Genomic DNA, 26409 nt, shown 5'->3' on the forward strand with positions numbered 1-26409 from the left:
CACCCTGACCACCCATTGAAAGCTTCGTGGGGATCCAGAAGGATTCCAAGAAAGAGGCTCCCGTTTTTTCCAGACAGACTTCTAAGAGCTGTAGCTATTCCAAGATGTCCTGGATGAGTTTCCGCTATCGATCAGCTAGTGGACAGCCAACAGTCCGGATCCACACTGAAGTTCGACATTCTCATCTATTCCCAACCCAGGCCTTCCTGTACCTGAACCATCCCCACCAATTATTGACTACCAGCTACTGTACCCGGATCATCAACCGAATTTTATTTTAGGACAACACCACTCAAGTTGAAAGAACTACAATGCCCAAGAATCACCACCAACCCTACTAACCTACAATTGCCTGCATTGTGTCTTCATAAATATGTTGAAACTAAAGAGTAAAACCCTCAGATATATTAACCCAGATTGAAATATCAATTATTGTAAAGTAACCCAGTCTCTGAAGGCTCCTATTATTCTATCAACAAAAACTCCATGTGAAAGAAAACGATAGATAAAGGTCTTGAACTGACCTCAATTCCATATTATTCACCTGTAAAACTTTCTTCAAGGAGTTCTGTATTTGTAGAGTAGGAGGGTGAGTGTAAACCTACAGCACTTAGGCCACATGTGACTCATTGTACATCCTCCCGAGGATTTGTCCTCCTAGTTCATCGTCTATCCTGTCCTTTCCAGGAAGGTGTACAGGTCACTGGGAGACATCTCCTTTATATCGGCAGATGTAGGCCAAGACTCGCCAAATACACACTCTCTTATTGACGATAACTCGGGCACTCGCACAGGACATGCCTGACAGTCTCATCTTTCTGTTCACACATCCCGCATAGACGTGTGTCCACTAGCCCCATATTATGGATGTGTTTCCTTAGTTGACAGTGGCCAGTCAGAAATCCTACTATTAGGCGTATATTTTTCCTGGTCATCGCCAGATATTTCTTCGGCACCAGCTTCCCAGGATCGCCCAAAGTGATACTGGCAAGATTACATACTTTGATTCCATCCCATTTCTTCATGGATTGAGCATCGGTGTAACATTTGACTAGTTCCGCAATTGTCGAAGTCATCAGGCGGTAGGTGCCTCTGGGTCCTTAAATTCTTAGTCCAGCCGCTTTCTTGGCTAAAGAGTCGGCAATGCGATTACCTTTACTCATGTCGTGCCCTTCAACCCACCTCAGGATAAAGTTATTATCTACCGAGGCTTTGGCTAAATCTTGGTGACACTCAAGTACTAGCCCTGAGGTTATACATTGTCTGTTGAAGGCTAATAGTTGTCTGCTGTCAGTGCAGATTGTTATGTTTTTGCCAGAAATCCTTTAATGGTCATTTCTTTTGTGGTGATTGAGATACCAGCCAGTTCTGTTCGGACCACGCTGGTATTTCCTCCCATTCTTCACTCAATTCTTAAGCATAGTGATCTGGAGTACACTCCACACCCTGAACCTTTTCTGGTTTTTGAGCCATCTGTAGGAATCCGTATTGCATTTGTATCATCTGACTCTATGTTCTGCTTAATTTGTATTTTGTAGGGTTAAACACAAATCTGGGTTCAATTGCATCGCTTGTTGCCTGCGGCAGAGGTTGCGCAGTAAGCGCTTCCTGCCATAGGCCCAGCCTCAACTGACCCATTCTCACTTCAAAGTTCACACCAGCCTTGCGCAATCATATCATGGCCATTAACGCAACCTCCTTAACGTACAGATGCAGAGGGGTCAGACCCGTGAATATTTTCTTTGCCGCGGTTGGTGTTGTTCTCATGGCTCCTGTGATAATTGAACAAGCCAGTCGCTGTATTTGATATAATTTTTGGATGGCCGTTGCTTGTAGAACTTTTGGTCCCCATGTAATGGCTCCATACGTTAACATACGTCTTATTATTGCAGTGTAGATCCAGGTGACCACACGGGGTGAAAAACCCCATGCGCATCCCACTGTTCTTCGGCATTGCTCATAAGCCACATATGCTCTTTTTGCTCTACTCTGTAGATGAGAGTTCCATGTTAGCTTCCTGTCGAGGATAGTACCAAGGTATTTTACCTCTTCAGAGAAGTTCAGTTTTCTTTTGAAGATTTCGGAAAATTTTAAGCCCGTTAAACTTCTTTTCCTGGTGAAAAGGACCATCTCAGTCTTCTTGAGATTGATCGACAGTGAGTGTTCCTTACACCATGTTTCTATTAATTTGAGCCCATCCTGCGCTCTATCGCACAGTGTGTTTACAAATTTGCCGGTCTGCAAGATAACGATGTCATCTGCGTATGCAATTGTGCAGAATCCATATTTGTTAAGGTGATTAATCAGGGTTTCCAGAACTATGTTCCAGTGAAGGGGTGATAAGACTCCTCCCTGTGGACATCCCCTCATGACCAGTCCTTTCACTGTGATGTCTTCTACATTAATAATTATTGCTCTACTAGATAACATCTTGAGTATCTATTCTCCCACTACCAGGGGTAGGTACATTCCTGGAGTGTAGTTGCTGGGTGATTGTTGGAAAGGTTGTTTTATCAAACGCTCCCTCGATATCTATGAATATACCCAGGGTGGATTCTTTGTTGTATAATGATCTCTCGATTATGCCAACCACATGGTGAAGGGCCGAATCAGTAGACCTTCCCGGAGTATATGCAAGCTGATTTGGATGTAGTGGGTTGTGAACTAATACTTCATCTCTTATGTACCGCTCACATAGCCTCTCCATGGTATTTAAAAAAACGATGTGAGACTAATTGGTCGGAATGTTATTGGTAGGGTATAGTCCGTCCTACCTGGTTTGGCTATAAATACTACTCTTACTCCCCTCCAGTTACTAGGGATATACCTCAGAGCTAGAGAGGCTCTGAATATTCCAACCAGGTGCGGCATAGAAGTGTCCAGTCCCCACTGAAATAGGGCTGGTCTTATACCGTCAGGTCCTGGTGACTTGAAGAGGGAAAAGATCGATATAGCCCATCTTATTTTGTCCTCATCAATTACTGCACGAGCAGATTGCAGTCGTATTGTGAGGGTGTTGTTGGTACAACGCGTCTAGTTCGTCGTTCCAGGAAAGACAGAACCTGGGAAGTGAGTTTCCCTAAGAATCTCAGCACTCTCCTGGAGGTTGGCGGCTTTGTTGCCATTTTCCCTCGTCAGGATGCCGATACTCTTATGGTGGTCATTTGAGAGTGCCTTCTGTAGCCTCTCTGAGGTTGGATTGATATATACCCCAGTCCTCTTCGAGTCTTGTATGTTTTGCCTTGTTAAAGGTCGTTCTCGCTGTCTTCCTTAGGTGTTCCAATTCAGGGTACCACCATGTGTTGATTGTGCCAGCTGTTTGAATCATCCTCATCGGACAGGATTCCTTGTAGGCAATGTATATTTTGTTGTAAATCAGGACCTCTGTAGCTCTGATTGTACAGAGCTACATCTGTTCTTTTCGGATCACGGGATTTTACAGTGGACCTGAGATCCTGGTTTACTGTATAGGTCAGCCAGCGATGGTCCGACATTGAAATATGGTCCGAGACTTGCCAGTCTTGGATTCTGTTTGATATTTTGGCTATCGTAAGCGTAATATCTATTAATGTTGGCTACGGACGTTAATAAATGTCGACTCCGTGCCTCTGTTCAAGATTGCTAGATCTTTCTTAATCAAATATTCATATATGGACTCACCTCGGGCGATGATATCCTTGCTGCCCCAGCTCAAGTGCTGAGAGTTCGAGTCGCAACCCAATATGAGCTACAGTCTCTGGTGGAGGCAGTTATCCACTAGTACCTCCATTTCTCTGGTCAGTGGTAGGGTGGCCTATTTTTGTCCGTATTCATGGTTCCCACAAGTAGTAAGGGAAGGATGGGTCACCTCTGACAGAGCCCCGCATTTCCGGAGAAAGGCTAAATACAATGAGGTTTCGCCCGGTTCCTCAAGGGGATCGTTCGTAACCGCATATCACCCTGCAGCCATTCAGCTGTCGGCATGATTCTTTACACCTTAGCTTGGGTAGGCGGGTCTGCGGTGGCATGTTTTGCAGGTCTTTTGGGGTTTTTTAGTTCCCCTCACCCTACTTATTTCTGCCACTGAACAGGAGTCCGGTGACCCCGTCCGTAAGGCCACATTGGCTTCCCGGACAGGGCCTCCAGTCCCCTGACCCTTCCCCTATCCACCACCTGGTGACGCGCCCGATAGGTAGCCCAACCCAAGGGTCTTCAAGGAGTTTTTCACCAAAGAATTTTACTTTTCAAACTCCACATGCTCTTTTCAGAACACTCTGTTAAAATGATTGATCTGATCACAGCAGTCCTAGGTGAAACCATTCTTGGATTCAATGACCGCTCACTTCACAGTTGTGAAGAATGGAAATTGGTTAAGGACGTTGACGCTCTCGTTGGAGCTTGGCAATCAAAACTTTATATTACTATTTTGATTCGCCTTTTGTCTTTGTGCCAAATGTGTGTAAACTATATGACTGTTCGAGATGTATTAATATTTTTCATCGTAAACCTGCTAGCATGGGAGCTATTCTCAATAATCTTTGACATCATATCCTCCCAACAGGAAGGAAATGTGTATGTGTTATTTTCAAAACTCACTCATACAGTTAATTGTATGATTTTCACTGTAAAGAGTTTCACAAAAACCACGACACGTGTTTTGCTATACAAGAGCTTTCTCAAGCGTTATTTTTCACAAATTTTCTCGTAGCTCATATACAATACGTTATTTATATTGTTCACATTATTGTTACTGTTTTTTTATATAATTTTATGAACAAATTTTATATAGTGTAGATATGCCTGAGCTCAGACATATACACAATAACTATACTAATCACATGTGACCGTGCTTTTCATATAGGGTATCGTATCATGACCATTACTGAAATATATTCACAAATTTTATCAGTAGTTGGTTAGTTAGTTAGTTTTTATCTCTATTACAATTTCATGTTAATGAACATGACATTATATTTACGGATATATGCAAATTGTCACTGGAATAGTTCACGAATTTTTGGTTGTGAGAGGTAGCACACTGCTAAAATGGAAGCTGTTGAGTTGAAAGACGAGAAAATCCAACCTACTATTAAAGTATATCGCAAAAGATGGATCATTTTGATGATTTATTTTTTGTGTGTCTGGTTGTGTTCAGCGCAGACCATTGAATATTCAATTATAACCAATGTAGTTATGAAATATTATAATGTGAGAGCTTCTACGGTATACTGGACAGTGTTGTGCTTCATTATCATTTGGCCAATATTCGTATTTCCTGCATCTTACATTATCGATAAAATGGTGAGTGACGAAATATTTTTTGTCATACATAATCATTATTATTTTTATATAATATTGTTGAACCTGTCATTTCCACTTATGAATAATAACTGCTCTGAAAAAGTTTTTCACTTGACAAGGGTATACGTTATCCGTGAGTTACATGAAACATATATAATATAATATGTCGAAGTTCAACTTGTGACTGTGTAGCAGCAGGTTATTGACAATTTTATAATCTGTTGCACATTTATTTGTGATTGGCAGATTCTGGCCGAAAAGCACTATGGAATCGTTAAAAAAAAATCCATCAAATTCAAATCAACACTGAAGTGGCGCCACCCAAATTTGTGGAAATTCAAGTAGAAACCAATTATAAAACTAGGAAATTGAACAATGGGAACGTATTTTGTGGAATTTGGTCGTTGAGTTAGCATAAACAGAATATTAAAATTCATACCTGTATATTAGAGTTGGACCAAACAAACACTCCTGTGATATGGAAGTCGAAGATATTTTGGAAAAGACAGAACTCAATTTCACAAAGTGAGATCACACCATACATGGAAAAAGCTTACCCATGGCATAGTATATACGAAGTCAATTCGAATGGCCTGAAAAATAAATAGTTACCGAACGTCGGCAGTTTAATAATAATAATAATAATAATAAATCGGCTTTATTGATAATACAAAAAAAAACAATACAAAGATATATTTGAAAATGAAAATAGTTTACAGGAGATTCTGGTACTCCTTGGCGAAGTCTAGCTCAAAGCTACTCTAACTCAACCAACAAGCACCACTCCATAATGCACGCAAACATACAAAAATAAAAGCAATTAACAGTGATGGTACCACGAAATGAGAACCGTAAATAAAATAATAATTTGTGATTACCTTCTAAAGATAGTTGATAAATGATTCAATTGAATTGATCTGTTGTCTAAAAAGTAAAAGTTGACATTACTGACTATCATAGATATAATTTTTTTATTTGTATTTGAATTTCCTGATATTGAATCTCTTCAATTGCTCAGGCAATGAATTATAGAGTTTTACAGCACCAAAAAGAAATGATCTCTGAAACTGTGCAGTACGATGTTGTGGCATAGTTAATTTGTTTTTATGTCTGATGTTTCTTGAGTGAATATTTTCACGCAGAATTAGTTTTTGTATTAAAAGAGGAGAATGGGGAAGGGTGATCAATTTATGGACAAAACAACCCAAATGATGAATCATACGGTTTTTCATATTGAGCCATCGGGAGTTTTTAAAGGCTTCAGAAATTGAATCATACTTACGAAGTCCATGAATTAGGCGGCAACAAGAATTTTGCACTTTTTGTATTCTTTTTTTATCTGAATCATATAAGTATGGCCCATATATCAAGTCACAGTAGTTGAAATGGCTTAGCACCAAACTATCACACACAAAATAAAACGATTACAGTATAACAGTTTCAATGACATATAAGCTTTTTTCATTAAATTTTTAACATGACTAGTAAATCTAAGATCAGTGTCAAGCATGACCCCTAAGTTTTTAGCTGTATTGACAGGAGTCAACATAGTATAACCTAGTTCTAAACGGAAATTGTTTTCTGCAAATTTACGATTCTTCTGCGATCCAAAGTGCATCATCATTGTTTTATTACGATTAATTTTCAAATCATGTTCACTTGATAGCCCATTGATCAAATCAAGATCAGTGTTGAAGAGATTTTGTGCCTCAGCACACTCATCTATTTTAAAGTGCATGTATAATTGTATGTCATCAGCATACGCCTGTATTTTACATTTCTTGATGGACGAGATAATGTCAGTAGTATAAATGATGAACAATAAAGGTCCCAAAATGGAACCCTGTGGTACTCCTGATAGAATATCAAGAGGTAAGGACTGATGACCATCAACAACAACTTTTTGAGATCGACCAAGTAAATAAGACCAGATGAGAAATAAGGCAGCACTATCAAAACCATAATATTTGAGTTTTATGCAAATCAGCTCATGATTGATGGTATCGAATGCTTTCGAAAAATCTAGTAGTACCAGAGTGCTAATCATTCCCTTATCAAATCCCTCAACAATGTCTTGTGTAACAGTAGCAAGAGCTGTAGCCGTGCTAAAACCCTGCCTAAAACCACATTGCGATGGTGATAATAGATTATTGTTATCGAAATATTCATTAATTTGTAAATAAATAACTCTTTCAAAAATTTTACTCATGGTTGGAAGTATACTGATAATTCTGAGATCAGAATAACTAGCTGGATCATTATTCTTGGGAATGGGTTTCCCAATGGCCATTTTCCACAAGTCTGGAAAATATGAACGTTCAAAACAACAATTGATGATATGCGTAATATATTTATCTATAAACGGGCTACAAAGTTTCAACATTCTGATAGAAATATTATCAACCCCTGAAGCTTGACTTTTAATATCATTCAGGATTTTATGAATAGCTTCTTCAGTAGCGAATCGAAATGAGAAGTTATCTTGCCTGATTAAATAATTATTGCTATAAAATTCAATATTTTCATCACAATTATTAGAAACGTTTTGTACGAATTGGGCAAAATAGTTGTTTATTCCATCGGGATTCGAGAGGTGATTGGGTAATGAATATTTTTTTTTGAACGAACATTGAGGTTAGAAAGAGCATTCCAGGTTTTGCGTGGTATTTTTTCAGAGCAGACAGACTTGAGATATGTCCTTTTTTCAGTTCTAACTATTGACAAGGTATAATTTCTCAATTCTTTATACCTCATACGATCATTAACAGATTTAGTTTTTTTGAATTTTTGAAAGGCTTTATCACGTTCTTTCATAAGAAGTCTGAGATTTTGAGTGAGCCAAGGAGCGGGTGGTTTGATAATTCTAACTTTTTTAGGAGGGGCATGTCTGTCAAAAGTAGATATTAAAAATGAATTGAAATTGTACAATTTATTATCAATATCATTTTCACTTATAATTTCGAACCACGGCAACTGGTATAAATCTGATAAAAAAGGATGCAAAGTGAAATTGTCGAAACAGCGGTATGTTACAAGTTTGGGTTCTATTTTGAATTTCTTTGTTAAATATTCAATGTAAACTAGCCTGTGATCTGAAATGCCTTGGGATGATAAAGTACCAGATCTTACAACATGATTATTATTACTAACGAAAATCGGGTCAATGAGCGTGCTAGAAACGTTGGTGATTCTAGTAGGCTCATTAAGAATTTGTTCCAAATTATAACATTCAAAGCAGTTGAGTAGGGGATTGGGTAGTTTGAAAAGGTCAACGTTGAAGTCTCCCATGCATATCACATCATCAGAAACCAGAAACAGAACAAACAGCGGATAAAATATTATCAAGGTCACCAATCATTCTCAAAAAATTAGTATTTGGAGGCCTATAAAATACGCCTAAGGCCAGACTCCTACATCCAAGTTTCACTTCAATAAAGATGAATTCAAGAGATTCTTCAACCACAAAATCAAAAGTTATTTTGTTGTACTTCAAATCATTTCTAAGATAAATTCCGACACCCCCACCTCTCCCTTTTCTATCCTCATGTATGAACTTGTAACCATAAATTTGAATCATGTTAGAATCAAACTGATCGGTCAGCCACGTTTCAGAGACCATTACAATGTCAAATTTGTTCTCATGTATAAGTACAACGAGGTCATTAAAGCCTGTAAAAATTGACCTGAGATTCAGATGAGCAATTTTCATAACGGAAATGTTAAATTTCAGATACAGGAAAAGCAGATTGTTTACTCATTAATTATATCCATGATATAAGTGTTGAAAATAAAGAAATACGGCAAATATTTTTTTTAATATAACTGTTTGAGAGGAAAAACGGATGAAATAGATCGGTAATGTACAAAGATTCTTGAAATGTAAGCGATATTATAATTTATTATTAGTAACAGATCAAACAAAGAATCAATTATCTATCAAAAGTAAATAACAGAAAGAGGAAGAATACCGAAAACACTTTTCAGTTATTTTTCCTTAACCTACAAAAAAACCAATGCGCTCCGAAAAATAAAGTAGATAAGTATAAATCAATGCCATAGAATGTCAGCAGACTAAAAAAAAAAGTATGAAAAATTCGAATTGCAGAGGGCTAACAAAAAATAAAAAAAAAGATGTTACAAAGTTACCAATAAAAGATTTCATGATTCTATAAGGAGTTTATCAAGATCGGATTCACATTTCAAAAGTTTTTTCTGACCTTTGAAGTTCACATAAACAAGCCCATTAAAAGTCCAGGATGATTTATTAAAATGAACACGAACTTTCTTTAACAAATTGAAGTTCTCAACGGTAAGCAGCTCTGTAATCATAATAGATGTTCCTTTAAGATTCTTCTTGTTGTTAAATATTAAATTCCTCGTCCAACGGCGGCAAAACTGAATTACTAGTGGCCTTGGTTTTTTGGCTTGAGCAGTTTTTTTCCCTAGTCTATATATCTGACTGATATCGTGTTTAGTGATATCGGTTCCCATTTTAGCTGACAAAAAATTCGAGATAATATCAAATTGATTTGAATCTCCTTCATCAAGGCCATGAAAGACAAGATAATTGAAGTTTCTTTGGATTTCAAATCTATTTACTTTTGAAGTCACTTCTAATACGTCTTTGTATAGCATGAGCGGTGTGGTATCATTATTATATCTTACTATTATTTTTATGTGTGAGGTTTTATATGGTATTAACTAGTGAATTTATAAAAAAAAATTGTTTAAAAATCTGTTTTTCCGGTAACCAGCTGTCGCACCTCTACGAACGACAACCGTCAGAAGTCGAAACTTGTGCGAGCTAAGGATTAACGAGGTCTTACCTTCCAACGTGTGATTCCTAACACGGGTTTGGACGATAGCAAGTGAAAATCGATCGTTCAAACTGGGGCTTGAACCACCGACCAACACGGCAGTCAATTCGAGTGAGTGAACAAAGCACCCACGTCGAACCGCCTGGCTACCGACCCATTACATTAGTGTTTTATTCGCCTGTTCGGATTTACTCCGTATAGACTATACTATGCATCAGTGCACAACATTATGGCATCATGATAATGCTTATTTTCAGATAATTATAATGAACACTTCACCCATAGGTTTTTTCATAGATAAAATGGGAAAGTATTTCGGTTCAAAATAACATTATAAGTTAACATTACATCATAAATTCTGGCTTTATTGGTTCTCTTCGCATGACAGTAACATTGCTGTAGTATACTATCCAGCTGGACAACATCAAGGACGTTTCTTTAACACTGAAGTAAAGAAAAAGTTCAAAAAGATCTGTACTATTCGATATACGATTGTAGGGTGATTAGTTTCACTCATTCTTAAATAAACTACCTATTCGTTTGATGTCATTCTACAACACTTGAAATGAATTTCAATCGAAGCAAATCTAACACAAGAAGACTATCTAAAGGATTATCAAATTTCCTCAAAGATTTATCTCTGAAGGGGATGAGGGAACGGTTTATCTATCAAAAACTGGGTGCCTAGTAGTCTGATCAAGCAAAAACCTGCTGGCAGTAAATTCAAAATTCACAGGATAAATGAAAAGTAGAATATTCAAAATTCCGCCTGAATTGGGGGCTGGCAACTAACTATACACATGGTATCCTGTAGGAGGCGTGACTTCATTTGAATTCATTCAAATAATTTGAGAAAAAAATAGTGTAGTAACCCAAACGCTGCACAACCCCTCTTCGAAAAAAATGAATGAAGCAGGAGGTGCTTCACTTCATTTGAAGATTTGAGAACAGTTATTGGAACGGTATCTTTCCGTTACACAATGGACACTAACTGACGCCTGTCTTCTTCCTAGAACCAAGTATATGGCAGATGCCGTCTCGGTAGACTTCGAGATGTAAAGTACATGTCATCTATGGTCATATAATAGATGCTTTACCTCCGATAACAAACGGAATATTTCTAATGAACTGAAGATCTTCGGGGTTTCTTCATGTTAGAGTCTGCACATTGAATTATTTCTGCATCTCAAACATTCATGCAAGACTAAATTAGCTTCATGAGAAATTTTGTTGTGATAGACTTTCAGTAATGATACAGTTTAACGTAACACAATACAGGGTGTAATTGAACAAGTGTAAAACATTTAAGGAGGTGATTCCACATTGTTTTTTTGAAGAAACCAAAATATGTTTACCAAAATATATTAGGTACCCATTTCTTGATTTCTGATTGTTTGATCTGGGGGTATATTAATCTGTATGTGAACTTACGGCTTTGTTTTCTGAATAACTTCTGAATAACTTCTTGTCTGCTAACAATCTTAGCTAGATTGTTAGCAGACAAACGTAGTGAGAATACTCTGTGTAACATTGAATTGTAGGCTGCTAATTTATGACTGTCTGGATGTAAAGAATCACTCGGGATGGTAATGTCTGTATAGCTATACAGAAGAAATAGCGTTAGCTCTCTGTACCATTGACCTAAACGCGGATAATTTATGTGATAGTGGACTTATAGAGTCGAAGGAAATTGAACAGTCTGTGAATGTGTTTTTTGGTAGATATTGAACTGAAAACCATTATTGACTCTTGAAATATTCTAATCTGAGAAGTTAAGCTCCTTGTTTCGTTCGATTTCCACTGTCAATTTGATTTTGTCATGCAAACTAATGAGAAGGAATCAATTTTTGAACTTCCTCAATAGTCTGCAAAACAAAATTGAATTCACAGTAGAAATCATCAATTTCTATAAAAAAGGTTTAAAAGTCAGCTTTCTGAAATGTTTAGCACATAATGAATTGAAAAATTCCCAATATCTCTTGATCCATAGAATGGACTAGAATAACTTGCCTGGTCCTTACAGGTTACCACATTCATTCCTCTCATAGAATAATCATTATCGGTAATTATATATGATCCATAGTGCAGTTAATTGAACGTTCCACTGAAAAAGCAGGGCGTTTTTCTACATTTCTGCAAAATCAACTCTACAAATAGTTTCTTCAGGTAAACATGACCATCACCTCAGATCTCACGTGGTCCACACAATATAATGTAATCGTGGAAACTTACCAGCACTCTGATCTACCTCATTTACTAATCATATGTTCATACAAGTCCTGTTCAACATCAAGTTTCGAACCAATCAAACCCATTTTCTGATATTATATAAAATGATTTGAAATCGCTGAAAGAACTAATAAAAAAAGAATTACAAAAAATAGCTGAAAATAACAATTATATTAAGCAAAAAAAACCTGAAATGAAATAAAAGTGGAATGAAATTCAAATAAAAATAGAACAATTGAACAAAAATTAAAAATAAATAGTTAAGAGATTTCAAGCGAAGTTACTACACGACGTTTCGATTGTTAGTATCCACAATCGTCTTCGGGTGATGACTGAACTAATTCCTTCGAAAAATGACTATTTATGGGTCATTCGAGTACTTTCATCGAGATATGACCGTTTGGCGGGAGTTGGCCTTTTTCGCTTGATTATGGGTTTCCATATGTAGCCTATCTCTACGCTAGCTTGGCTGAATACATTATTCGACAACATGTATGCGGCTTCTTTGAATTCCCTCCTGAGCCAATGTTCCTTCCTGTGTATGATCTCAGCTTGGAACCACTTGATGTTAGATTGATGGGCTGCTATTCCTGATTTGCTGATTTCCCTTCGCTGTGTGTGTTTCTTGTGCTCGGCAATGCGAACATTCAATGGCCTCTCAGTTTAACCGATATAGAATTATCCGCACTCAAAGGGTATCCGGTAAATGCAATTCTTGAAATTGCAGTCCGCGTTTGGTGAGCTAGTTTTCGTGATGCTGCTACGGATAGTGTTTCCGGATCTGAAGCAGGTTCCGATGTTGTACTTGGACCCAATTCTTTTCATCGTTTTCGATAATTCTCTGATGTAGGGAAGTGCAAGCACCGGCAGTGATGGCTTCTCTTCCTTGCGAGACTCCTGCTGTCTTTTAGCCAAAGTCCGTTCCACCATCGCTTTGAAGTAGCTATTGCGTTGAAAATCATTTTTGATGATGTCTAGTTCCTTCTCGAGACCTTCCATCGTATTACAGAGTCCGAAAGCACGTTCTAATAGAGTCTTGATGATTCCTCTTTTAGTCGATTGATGGTGGTTATATTCGTGGTTCAGATACTGTCCCGTGTGAGTGGGTTTTCGGTATACAGATGTTTCCCACTTAGTGTCGGTCCTCTTCACCGATACGTCTAGCAGAAAATATTTAGGGTCAGTCTACACGTATGCCTTTCACTAGCACATACCCAAAATATATCTTGAATTCTGACGACTAGTTACATGAGCGTTTGCTGCGACTAAACGAAGAGAATTTAAGAAATAAACATTGTGAAAAATGTTCATGAAACGTTATTATCGGCATGGGGATGGGGAATAACTTCGACCAAGAAGTTATGAGTACCGCATCTATTGATGTACATTGAATTGTACATCATCAGGCTCATACATGATTCTTGCCTGGAGTGTCCAATTATGCAATAATTATAATATTGTAATATATAATATAATAATAATATTATAATAATAAAAATTAGCAATGATACCAAAAATATCGAAAAATCCCCAAATGGCAAACAGGTAAAACTGGAGCTTCAGGTGTAGAATAAATTCAATGCAAGCAGGTAGAAGTAGCCTTGAAATCTACTTTCTCTCTCCAGTCATTATTGGGTCACCCCAAAAACAAGATGGAGGGCAATGCAAAATCAAGGATATATGAAATAAGCCGTAAGGACTGCGACAAAAAATGTATCGGTCATATTAGGCAAACTATTGAAAGACATATCATAGAACACGCAGCACATATCCGATTCCGGAGACCAAAAAAATACAGTGTTGCCTGATGCACCTTGAAAAACACTCAGAGAAAAGTGTCTGAAATTTTTGAGACCTGTTTGAGAGTTAGGAATTAGTTATCCGCATCTCTTGAAAACGACAATTTGATTGGTAAAGAAGAACGCGTGGAGAAGAATAATATTACATTTTCAACAACTGGAAAAAGTGATTGTTTTTGTGCAAACATAAAGCATATGTTCAAGTTTTTCATCAAGATTTCAATAACAAAAATGAAAATTATAATTTTCAACTTCTGAAAATGATTTGAAAGAAATGTTTCACAGATTAGCTCTGAAAGAAAACGTGTGTGTATTAAAATATATTTTTCAATAACTACTTATGAACGACAACTTCGGAAGTCGAAACTTGTGCAAGCTGAGGATCAATTGTTATCAGATTTTTGGGAAAGTAATCATCATTAATGGTGGAATAGGTAATTCATGAAAGAATATGATGAAAGTGTTTTCTATTATGGTAACAAATGAGACTCGCGGTTGGTCAGAACTGATGTTCAGAAACACCAACAACTCAGAAACTATTTCCGCTGCTGATGACGAACTGATGACGAAATAAAAACATATATTTTGAGAATACGGATAATGTATGATAACAAAAAACTAAAAAACAATTGAAATATAGCTGTCAACTTTACTTCCATGAGAGATGAGATTCTGAAATTTTCATTATTGATTTGTATAAAAATTTATGAAAGAAATAAATTTTGCCAACTTCATTGCAACGAAGGTTTCTTGAGTTTTGATTGGTGAAATAGCTGATATATCGAAATCTGTGAAGATCTCATCAGGCATTCGTTACCCCATAAAAGTTAAACTCGCTTCAACACAAACAAACAAAAATTATTAACAAGAAATGAAAATTGAGAGATTCCAAACCAAGTTACTTCACGACGTTTCGATTGTTAGTATCCAGAATCGTCTCCGGATGATAACTGGACTTATTCCTCCGGGATCTATTTATAGGCCATTCGAGTGCTTTCACCTATCCCCCATTTCATCTCATCGCTTCATTGGTTTTTGCGGGAGCTAACCCTTTGGCGTGAGTTGGTCGTGTTCTGCTTGATTAGAGGTTTCCATATATTGCGTATCGATACGCAAGCTTGACTAAATGCGTTGTTGCACAACATAAATGCGGCTTCTTTGAATTTTCTCTAAACCAGTATTCCTCCTTGTGGATGATTTCAGCTTGAGCCCACTTGATGTTATGTTGATTAGTCCAAACATGCTCTGCTATTCCTGAGTTGCTGGCTTCTCCTTGCTGTGTGTGTTTCTTGTGCTCGGTAATGCGAACTTTCAATGGCCTCTTAGTTGATTCTCAGCACTTACAGGGTATTCAGTGAATGCAATTTTTGGGATCGCAGTCTGCGTTTGGTGACCTGGTTTTCGTGAGGCTGCTACAGGTAGTGTTTCCAGATCTGAAGCAGGTTCTGATGTTATACTTGGATTCAGTTTTTCTTTTTCTTTCCGACAATCCTCTGATGTAGGGAAGAACATGAACTGGTTGTGGCGGCTCCTCTTCCTTATGAGGCTCATGCTATCTTCTAGCTGAAGTCTGTTCCACCTTCACTTGGAGTAACATTTCCAATGAAGGTCATTTTTGATGATGCCTAGTTCCTTTTCGAGACCTTTTTTTGTCTCACAGAGCCTGAAAGCACGGTCTACTGGAGTCTTGATGATTCCTGTCTCAGACGTTGATGGTGGTTGGATTTCTGGTTCAGATACTGTCCCGTGTGAGTGGGTTTTCGGTTTACAGATGTTTCCAATTTAGTGTCGGTCCTCTTCACCAATACGTCTAAGAATCGCAATTCGTTGTGAACTTCCTTCTCCATTGTTACAGTGATGTAAGGACTCACGATGTTGATGTGCTTCAAGAAGTTGTCTGGTTTTGCATTCCCATGGTTCTGTACTATGAAGATGTCGTCCACGTATCTCAACCAGACTCAGGACTTCTTGTGCGCTTCTTCAATGACCAGAGTTACAAACCACTCCATATATATGTTGGCTATAACCGGTGAAAGTGACGATCCCATTGGCAGTCTCTCATCTTGCGTGAAGAATTCGTCCTTCAGTTGAAAGTAGCAGTTTCGAACACATCACCGTAGTAATTCCATGATTACTTCTATCGGTAAGTTTGTTCTATCTTCAGGTCCCCATCTTCGGTATGACTTGGAGTGCTTCTTTGACAGGAACTTTGGCGTAGAGGCCCTTCACGTCGATACTGATCATTTGATCCTGCTCTTTGACTCCCATTGCCCCCACTTTGACAATATGCCATGAATTTTTCACAAAAGATGATGTTTTTTCTTGCAGTGGTTTAATTATTGGTAGTAAAAATCTGGACAAGTTTTGAGTGACCGAATCTCTGGAGCTTGTGATCGGTCTGAGCGGAATATCTTTCTTGTGGACTTTGGATAGTCCATACAAGTGAGAAGAAGGCTTACTATGGTGTGGTGTTAGTGATTATCTCTCTTTTTCCGAAAAATAGACTTAGTGTTTTTTCAAAGTCTGGTACAACTTTTTTTCAATTGATGCAGTAGGGTCCCTTACGATCTTCGTGAATTTTCCTTTCTGAAGCACCTTTTCGATCATCTGCTCGTAGAGATCAGTATTCATCACAACAGTAGCTTTTCCCTTATCTTCAGGTGAGATTTTGATGGTGTGGTATCTACGTAGCCCGTTCAGAGCTCTTCGTTCCTCATTGCTGATGGTAGATGTTGGAACTGGTTCTGGATCTTGCTGTTCTCTGATTTTCCATCTGAATTTTTTCTTCCTCGATCTATCAATAAGGGAACTGGTGGATTCCACTGCAGTTATAAGTGGCACAGATGTTGGTGCATTGGCGAAGTTGAGACCTTTCCTCAACAAGGTTTTCTTTATATTGTTTTCGTCGGTAACAATCTCTTTGAGGCGTCCACTACGTGCATCGTCCTCAGTGCTTATATCAGCTCATTCAATCTCATAAAGTCACTTCTCTAGGATCGATTTTCCTGGTGCAGAATCCGAATTATGTTTATCAAGCCAAGCCCTGGGTTCGAGAGTGTTTATTTTTTGCCAAAAAGCAATGCTTCATTAACACATGAAATTCCTTTTTATTCAGTTTCTTCATACTAACAAAAGTTACTTTTCTCAACATGTTTTATCCTACAAAATAATATTCTGACAACTATGAAATGTGTACACGTGTCTTTTGAAGGTTAGAGTGAACTGAAAATCATACAGATTCAATACTAGTTTCCTGTAATTTTGGTCATGAAATAACGATAAATATTGAGTGAGTCGGAAACATTCTTGCTCTCTGAGAGCTATCTTGGCGTGCGCTGCCTATACGGTTAGAGTTACATGCAGATAATGTACCGTGAGATTGTTCATCCAAAATAGTTCTAAATAAAAGTCCGCGATAGTATCTATCTACCTCTTATATGGTAGCTACTATATGCAAATTACTGAGCCATGAATACAAATAAATTGGATACTTTTTTTCCAATGCACATTTCAAAATATCTGTCAAATTCTTATAAAAATTGGGACAATTGTCGTTTTGAGTATTTAATAGAGATGAACTTTGTCATTTCCACTAAGTAATTTGGACGAATCGTTTAAAAGTTGTCACGATAAGATTAACTTGACGTAAGCCAGTAAGCCATTACGCGTTGCGTCTACTGTAAGACGACGGAGGACAACGCGCTGGGGGTAGAGGGCGGTCTAAGTAATGTCGCGGGAACGCGACCCGAACGCGGGCAGACGCGAAAGGGCAGACATCGTTGACGGTTGTGTTAGTTTAGCGAATTTCTTTATAGGTAACATAATTCGATTCTCAAAGCTATTCATTACTCAGTGCAGTTAGCATATATTTTTATTTACTGTATTTTCGAAGTAAAAGTATAAATTCCTAGCTGTTGCCCGCTCGTATATTAACGTACAGTCGAAGCTACTGAACCTTGAATCCTGAAATATGGAGGTAGGTTCTTTGTATAGCTTGGATAAGCATCAAGTAAGGGAATCAGGAATTTTCACCCCCAATTGGGAAAAAGGTTCACAGATTGTATTGAAATTCGTCAGTTTTGAAGTTGGAAATTTGAAGTTTTTGGGTTAATGAAAAAAATTGTAAATATTTGTTTGAAATGGTGTGTCAAGTGAATTACTTGACATTTTTCATGAATATTTTTATGTTGTTGGTATGACTCTGTTCACCATACTTAAAATTTGTATGACATTTCCGAAAACTAAATATGTTTCGGGTTGTGTTATGGTTATACAACGCCGAAAATTAGGTATTACGGTAACGTCATTATTCTGTTGTCTTATCATTTTCAAAACCAAAATCACACTTTTTATTTACAAATACAAAAAATAACTACCGGGATACAGGTACCCTTAATGTTCTTTTGATTTTGCAGGGTTTGAGATTTGCAGTATTGATTGGTATTTTGTCTACGGCAATTGGCTCAGGTGTGAAGGTGTTATCTGTTGGCGAAAACTTATTTTATGTGGTTATTCTGGGACAGATGATTGTTGCTGTATCTGAATTATTCTTGTTTAATCTACCATCAAAACTAAGTGTAGTATGGTTCAAACCTGAGGAGGTATGTACTTGAGGTATAATAGTTAGCTTTCAACTGTATTATTATTGAATTACTGACATATTTTGAATGAAATATTGATTGCATTAGTCAGTTTCTTTAAATCCGGTTGGCAACTGAGAATCATCAAGATTCCTTTAAAAATCCGTCATTATTATTATTTCAGAGGTAAAATTATTGAAAATACAAATCGTGATTCCTCGATTCATCTCCAGGAGCCAAATGTTTTCTCTGCACCAGTGTCATCCGCTACTCCATGCCTATACCTGCAACTGAATTAGCCAGATTCACACTTAGATATAAGTACCATCGGTTAGCGACATGGGTGAAGGTACATTGTGCTTTTCACCTGTATGAGCATAAGAGCTGTACAAATTTCCAGCACCTTGAACACCGATTGGGCAATTATGGTTATTCGAAGATCTATCTGAAGACGAGGATATCCAAGAAGAATCCATGCAGACAACGGTTCAGATCTTCGTTCCACAGAAGAGCGATTGATGAATCCTTTGAGAAATTTTTAAATGAATGGAATAGGAAAGTTTTTATATACCGAATAAATAATCTGCTTTGCCACACATGGGAGGTATCCGGGAAATGTTAGTGAAATTAGTGAAGGCAGCACTGAGAGTTACCTTGAAAGACAGACTTTCGAAGTTGAAGTCGTTGAAGCAGAGAATAGAGTTCATAGCGACCATTGACATTATTCTATCAGATGTCACGATCCCGAAAGTATAACTCTAACTCAGTTTCTAGGGTGGAGCCGCAGCTTCACCTGGAAAAAACGAAGTCAAAGATCGACGGTGACCCAAGAAAACAGTGGCAAGATTCACAAGCGCTGTCTGATATGTTTTCAGGGACGTAGGTGGAGGAATAGCTACCCACATTGAACAAGAATATTCGATTGAAGCTCCACTTTCTATACTGAGAAAAATAATTTATATCAACTCACAAATGATTCTGATAGGTACTTCTTATGATTTTCCACGAGTAAATCAATAACATCATTCCTTTCTTTGAATATTTTATTTGTGAGGGAAACATTTATTTCATTCATTCGAAACTTAATATGTATGGATCCATTTTTTACCTTATTGCTTCACTATCAAGGTTTCCTGGTTTCAACTAACTGAAGGTATTTCTAAAAATTATTCATCACCAAGCATAACTCAATCTCAAAATAAAATTGAAAAATTTTTCAGTCCTTCACATGTCTTGTAGGACAAATTTTGGGACACACTATATATTATACATGATGTAACTTTTCCGTGAATGATATTTTTTTGAAACCATTACATTTGTCTGATATACAAACTTGTGATGCACTGTCTGTAACCTTTGGAGAAGTAATGAATATTACTAGAGTTTTTTCCCAGCACTAAACTTGGTGATTGAAACACGTGTCGAGGTGTTTTGAACTAGTGGAGTTCATGGAATTTCTTCGCTCTCTGACCATAAAAAAAGATCGATAATCGACAAGATTAAAGTTGTAATCGAATTGTTTTGAATTATAGATATCAACAGTGTGCTCTCTAGGTATACTTGGGATGACATCAGGAACTGCAATTAGCTACTATGTCCTTCCGATCATAGTAAGCGACAGTGACAATATGGATGAAATTGCTGCCGATCTCAGAGTGATGAATTGGGGTGTATTCCTTCTTTCAATACCGTTAGTGCCCATCGTATTTTTCTGTAAGTATGGTGGTTTTGAATTACTTGAAATATGGACCATCTTCAACGAAAAATTTCAGCTGTTGATCTCAACATTTTTAATATTATCGATAGATGGAATTTCAGAAAATAGATTGAAAGTAGTCACCATTACGAAAGTTTATGGAAAAGATATATAAATTTTTTTTTCAACTTTTTAGCTTTCTCAAATTGAAAAAAAATAGCAATGGAAAACTTGCAATGGATAACTCACTGTTATCATTAGTCAATCTGAACTAGTGTTTTGTTTTCCATGTATTTGATAATTTTGTCTATGTAAAAAAGAAACTAATGATTTCATAAGGTACTTTTGTTGACATTTCGATTACCTGAATATGTCTTCGTTTTCAGAATTCAAAATCAACTATTCCTCATCTCAAAGGTGTGTATTTGTTGATTGACTATTTAAATATTTGATATAGTACATGGTGTTCTCAGATATCAGTTTGTTTCCAATTCGCCAATTTCTACATCTTTCTTCAAGATGGGGAACCGAGTACGAGCAATATCTAAAGAACTATGATATGAAATTCTCATCAGATATAAGAATATATGCTGATTCTTTGAGTTTGCACCTCTTTGCATTCATTGGCGATTATTCCAGTTTTATTCCATTCTACTTGATGATTACTTCAATAAATATGTTCTGACAATTTCGATCCTGAACTATACGGTATGACGTTGGTTGTGAAAGGTGTAGGTAGTTACTGGACTGTTAGTAGAGCTATCTGGTTGTTATATGACTCTTTACTCTATACTGCATTTATTGTAGAATATCCGCAGTAATACAAATCGTTTTCGCTCTTTTATGAAGAGAAATCTTCATACTTTTTTCAACATAGCCTGATTTTGTATGTGTCTTGGATATATCTATCGGTAAATATTTTCTTTCTATAAACACTCTTAGATTTCAGTGAAGGACAGGCATCACCGATCGATGACAACTCCCCACAACCGTGAGATGAGCAATTACTGGGTTCTATGCTCATATTCCCTGAGCAGATGCAATGATTCGAGAATGACAGCCTAATTGCGGCTGTATGATCGCGATATTCAAAAATAATGAAGGAAAATTTGATCTCTTATCACTATTATATTTTCTGAATCCATTAGTTTAATGTATCACAAGAGTTTATCGTCATTCAATATCTGTTATCGAAAGTTGAGATGTACAAACCTATCAACACAACGGCGACGATATTAAATAGGCAGATTGGATTTGGCACAAATGAATATAATTCCATACTCAGAAAGCACTTCGTTCTTTCTCACATTTTACTTTGACATGACAACTGACAGTTGACTTGAACATGTCTTTCAAGCCAGTTCCTCCTAATGTTCTGAGAATTTCATGGCAATTTTTTACTTTTCATTACTCATCTATTGGCTTTGATCATAGATAATCTTTTTATGTGTTGAACATTTCCAAATATGGGGTTTGTTGAGAACCAGTGGTCCGTGAATCATTGGGAAAAAAGCGAGCATTGTGATTTCAACACTTTCACGATATAATCTCTGAAGTGCATATTATTTATTTTGGTAAATTTTCGTTATGTGGACACCCGGCGATTTTGAAAAAATTTTTGACTGTACTTACGTATTTTGATGCGTAGATTACGAATCCGAAAGAAAAAAGCGGCGCTCTTCCTTATTTAAAAAGTTACGGCCCTTCAAAGTTCAGAAAAGGGCAACTTTTCAGCCTTCTTTTTCACTAAATAAACTATTTAATAACACAAGCATCTATTCACTAGGTCACCTTTACACCTTATTCTTCCTTATTTAACACTTTTCACTTCAATAATCAACATTTTTCTTATAAAAATGTTAAAAAATGTACGGAGCTGCTTTTTGGTTACATATCACTGTATTTTACGTTTTTAAGGTTAATGATATGGTTGGTACGACTGATGCAGTCCATATTCCTGAAGTAATTCAAATGTTTTTTACCTTCATTCTTTAGATCGTAAATTGGTTTTTGGTGGTGTATTACGAATTTGAAATAGTAGGCGACGGCAAATACCAACCGCTTTTTTCTGAAATGTCACTAGTAACTAACCTAAAAATAGAATAATGTCACCAGGAGAAGCATTCGTTTTTAAATTAAGTTTTTTATAAGAAAAATGTTGATTATTGAAGTGAAAAGTGTTAAAGAAGGAAGAATAAGGTGTAAAGGTGACCTAGTGAATAGATGCTTGTGTTTTTAAATAGTTTATTTAGTGAAAAAGAAGGCTGAAAAGTTGCCCTTTTCTGAACTTTGAAGGGCCGTAACTTTTTAAATAAGGAAGAGCGCCGCTTTTTTCTTTCGGATTCGTAATCTACGCATCAAAATACGTAAGTACAGTCAAAAATTTTTTCAAAATCGCCGGGTGTCCACATAACGAAAATTTACCTTCATTTTTTCTAGACTTTCCAGAAAGACCTTTGAATCCACCAAGCATGGCAATGTTTGAGAAGAGAAATCAGAGAAACAAAGTCACAATGTCCTCATTTTTGGAATCATTCAAACATCTGATGAATAATAAAGCATTTTACTTACACAGCATAGCATTTGGATGTATCCTGGGAATATATTCAGTAAATGGAACACTTCTGAATCAGTTTGTCTTGAATTACTTCCCGGTGAGTCCCAATATATTGATTATCAAGATATAGTGTTCATGAATATGGCTGACAGGAGATATCTACATAGTGCGAATCTCTTTCATATAGAATAGAACCCTCTGTTATCTACACAGAAAAATTACTTTTCGTTCCGACATACACAATTTGAATGTGAGATTCGAAGGTATTTTGACTCCTCCAGTCTTCATTACAGAAACCTTCAAACGATCATTTTCACTTCCAATCACCAGAATATATAATGAAGAAGATAAAACAGGAGTGCAGTCATCCTTTCTTTTTCTAATTTTCGTCATTGTTTTCATTTGAGTATCATCTTTTTTTACACCATATCATTTGTATATACTTACTCATCATGAATAAACGATATCAGTGGATCAGATAGTTACTTTACGTGAGTGAGTTTGAGAATTGCTACTCAATATAGCAACCTATGTAAACTTTACTTTCTTATTTTTTTTCTCTTTACCTTCTATATTTATTTCTATACCTGTCTCTATTGAATTATAATAGTATCTAATACGTGAGAATGATAAAGACGTTGGTTATTATTATTAATAATAAAATTATCAATTGATACAACACTCAGAAATATCAAGACAGAAATAAAAACAACAACTCTGAAGGAAAATATTGTGAATTTCTTTTCGAAATGATTTGAGAGTTTTGACGTTCACTGGAGAAATTTTATAGACCTAAAAACATAGTTTTCCAATTGACAGTTTTTCAGGATTTATGAATAAAAATTTCATTACCTCATCGATCAGAAAGTGAGTTTAGGAATACTATAAATATGGTCTATGATCTTAGTATGGATGCAGAAAAACTGATTCTTTGATAGAACTGATGATAGACCCGAATTATGTGGACTGAGTTTGATGATTTATAAATGCTCCAAAATTGAGTAGTATGCAATACCTAGTGATTGGAAAAAGGTTAATGAGTCAATTCTGTTATTGGATTTATATGCAACTCACAATGAGTCAGATAAAATGCTATCTCTTGGTATGGTGGAACCATCGGTCTCGGTCTAAGATATGGTCTAAAGACCATATCTTTAGTGGTTGAACTTGAAAAAAAGTATGATTGCAAGTATACTTACTGAGTATACTTCTTGAGTAGATTATCGAGTGTTAATTAGGTCTTGAATAACGATGTATCCGCCATCTCGTTTATATATTTGGTCTTGAATCGTACAAAACAAATATTTGTCAATCGATCTCAAAGTACCTATCGGAAGACACCTCTACCGGAATAAAGTAGGGGAAGAAGGCTTTTGTAGTTCCAAGAAGGTAATTTGCCAGAATACATTTCAGTCTCCACAGTGCTTCGACAACTTGGCAACGCTTGAGCGGGATCTATTGAAACAAATAAAACTTGCATCATCTCTACCAATTTTGAATGACGCATAAGTTTTGTCTGTATCATTGTCATGTGTTTCTGTATCTCCGTATCCCAAAAAAATATCCATTCTACTGTGTGGTATATATTTATTGATGGATAATTTTGTACTCTATACATTGATGCTGTTGATTTTTCCCCACATTCGAATGTTTTGCCACTTTTCAGCTTATCACTATATGATGTCGTCTACTAATTCAAATTGAAGCAAAGCGCTGCCGAAACAGCCTGAAAAATCAACCAGGCATTAGGCAATGCAGGTGTTAATGAACGCCCTGATCGACGTTTGTTAGCTAATTGTCGTTCTGAAGATTTTAGCCTCGAAGATGAGCCTTGAAGTGGTCAACTTACAGTAATCTAGGCCGAGGATTTGAGAACCCTGGTGGGGACTGACCCATCACAAACGGTGCGCGCAATAGCGGAAGAACTGGCCGTCAGCTTCCATGCGGTTTTTGATGGTATTGAGTTGATCAAAAACTCGTTTTGAACGATCTACAGAAATTGTCACGTTTCGAGATCTGTTCTTCTTGCTCTTGTGCAACCAGACGATTCTTTTTGGATAGGATCGTCACGTGTGATGAAAAGTGGATTTTCTACGACAACAAGAGACGTTCAGGACAGTGGTTGAACACCGATGTGTCACCCAGGCACTTCCCAACGAATTGAGCGTAAGAGCTGCGCTCACCCAACATACTCCACACACCTCTCGACAAATGACCACCATCTTTCCAAGCACTTCGATAACTTTCTCACCGGTAGTATATTCGCTAATCAGGATCAGGCAAAAACGGCCTTTGTCGATTTTATCAAATCCCGGTCACCCAATTTTCATGCTGACTATCCTGACTGAGTTATTCGACTTGTACAATATTCGTAAAAGTGCACTCATTCAAATGGCACTCATTTCGAATGAACTGAATGGTATCGGTGTTTTTTATCCAACTTGTTCAAAATAGTGTATCCTGTGGCCAACTTGATTAACTTGAGAAAATAAGAAATGGAAATTGGAAAGAGAAGCTGAAAAGGTTTCTTAGATCATTTGTAATGTCTTGTTTCTGCTTTTATACTATGCGATGAATTTTCAAACCGATGCAAAACAAAAGGCGCTGTGGGCCGTTTTAGAACAAGACTTCGAGTGAATAAGGATTCGCCCGTGTTATTCGAAGGCCTATTTCATGTGAGATAAAATATTGTACCACTGAACTAGAATGCTTAGCAGTCATCTGGGTTTTCATGATTGAGATATGTCCGAAGTGTTCATTCTTAAATTTTGACTGCTGATGCTTAGCAATCATCTGGGTTTTTATGATCCAGATGTTATATCTGAAGTGTTTTGACTGCTGACTCGAACTCTAAAAGGCTATCTAATTTGAAAGAACCCTCTGGTCCTTTTTTGGGTCATTGGATTCTGCATTTGCTAATCCACGATTCCGAAATGATTCATCGTTGAGGAAAATTTTTGAAATATATGGACAGAAAAACTGGACCAAATGATCACAAAAGTTCACTTCGGATTAGTCTTCTGAACAGTAGACACTGCATCCAGTCACATCACAAAGATTGTTGTGATCAGTCAACAAATTACCACCTACTCTGGGGATGAAACTGGAGCTATCTTTAGAAAAAATCATTTCCAGGAGAAAATTACGAATGAAATGAAACAATTCATACTTATTTATTGAAATCCCACGTTCATATCCATTTTTCTTCATATCAAACTCTCAGAAAATTCCGAAAATATTTAAAAATCATTTTGTATTTGAAATCGCATAGGGTGCCCAAGAAGACGCTGGAAAAATGGGGTCGTTGATGAAAACTGCTGGTTTTGGCGGATTGATCCTAACAGGCATCATACTTGATAAAACACATAGATATAAGTGAGTATTGTTATTGCTGTAAGATGCTGTTGTTGAGCACGCATCCAGTTTCACTCTAGCATTGATTTTACACCAG

At 36.9% G+C, this 26409-nt stretch overlaps 1 protein-coding gene across 2 annotated transcripts in view; it reads left to right on the forward strand.

Moving 5' to 3' along the window:
- Window positions 1-4966: 4966 nt before the first annotated feature.
- Window positions 4967-26409, forward strand: part of LOC111510510 (uncharacterized MFS-type transporter C09D4.1) — a 43998-nt gene continuing 22555 nt past the window's right edge. Inside the window, exons 1-5 of one of the 2 annotated variants that reach the window (XM_074174271.1) lie at window positions 4967-5280; window positions 18541-18726; window positions 20238-20418; window positions 22841-23055; window positions 26230-26333. In XM_074174271.1, coding sequence (XP_074030372.1) covers window positions 5026-5280; window positions 18541-18726; window positions 20238-20418; window positions 22841-23055; window positions 26230-26333 — 941 coding nt within the window. In that variant the 5' untranslated portion in view covers window positions 4967-5025. The remainder of the gene's footprint in view (window positions 5281-18540; window positions 18727-20237; window positions 20419-22840; window positions 23056-26229; window positions 26334-26409) is intronic. The other variant, XM_074174270.1, reaches the window with a different exon arrangement.

The sequence above is a fragment of the Leptinotarsa decemlineata genome, unplaced genomic scaffold (genome assembly GCF_025532065.1).
Source record: "Leptinotarsa decemlineata unplaced genomic scaffold, Ldec_3_MD MMD2_tig00000576_RagTag_RagTag, whole genome shotgun sequence".
NCBI classification, from domain to species: domain Eukaryota; kingdom Metazoa; phylum Arthropoda; class Insecta; order Coleoptera; family Chrysomelidae; genus Leptinotarsa; species Leptinotarsa decemlineata.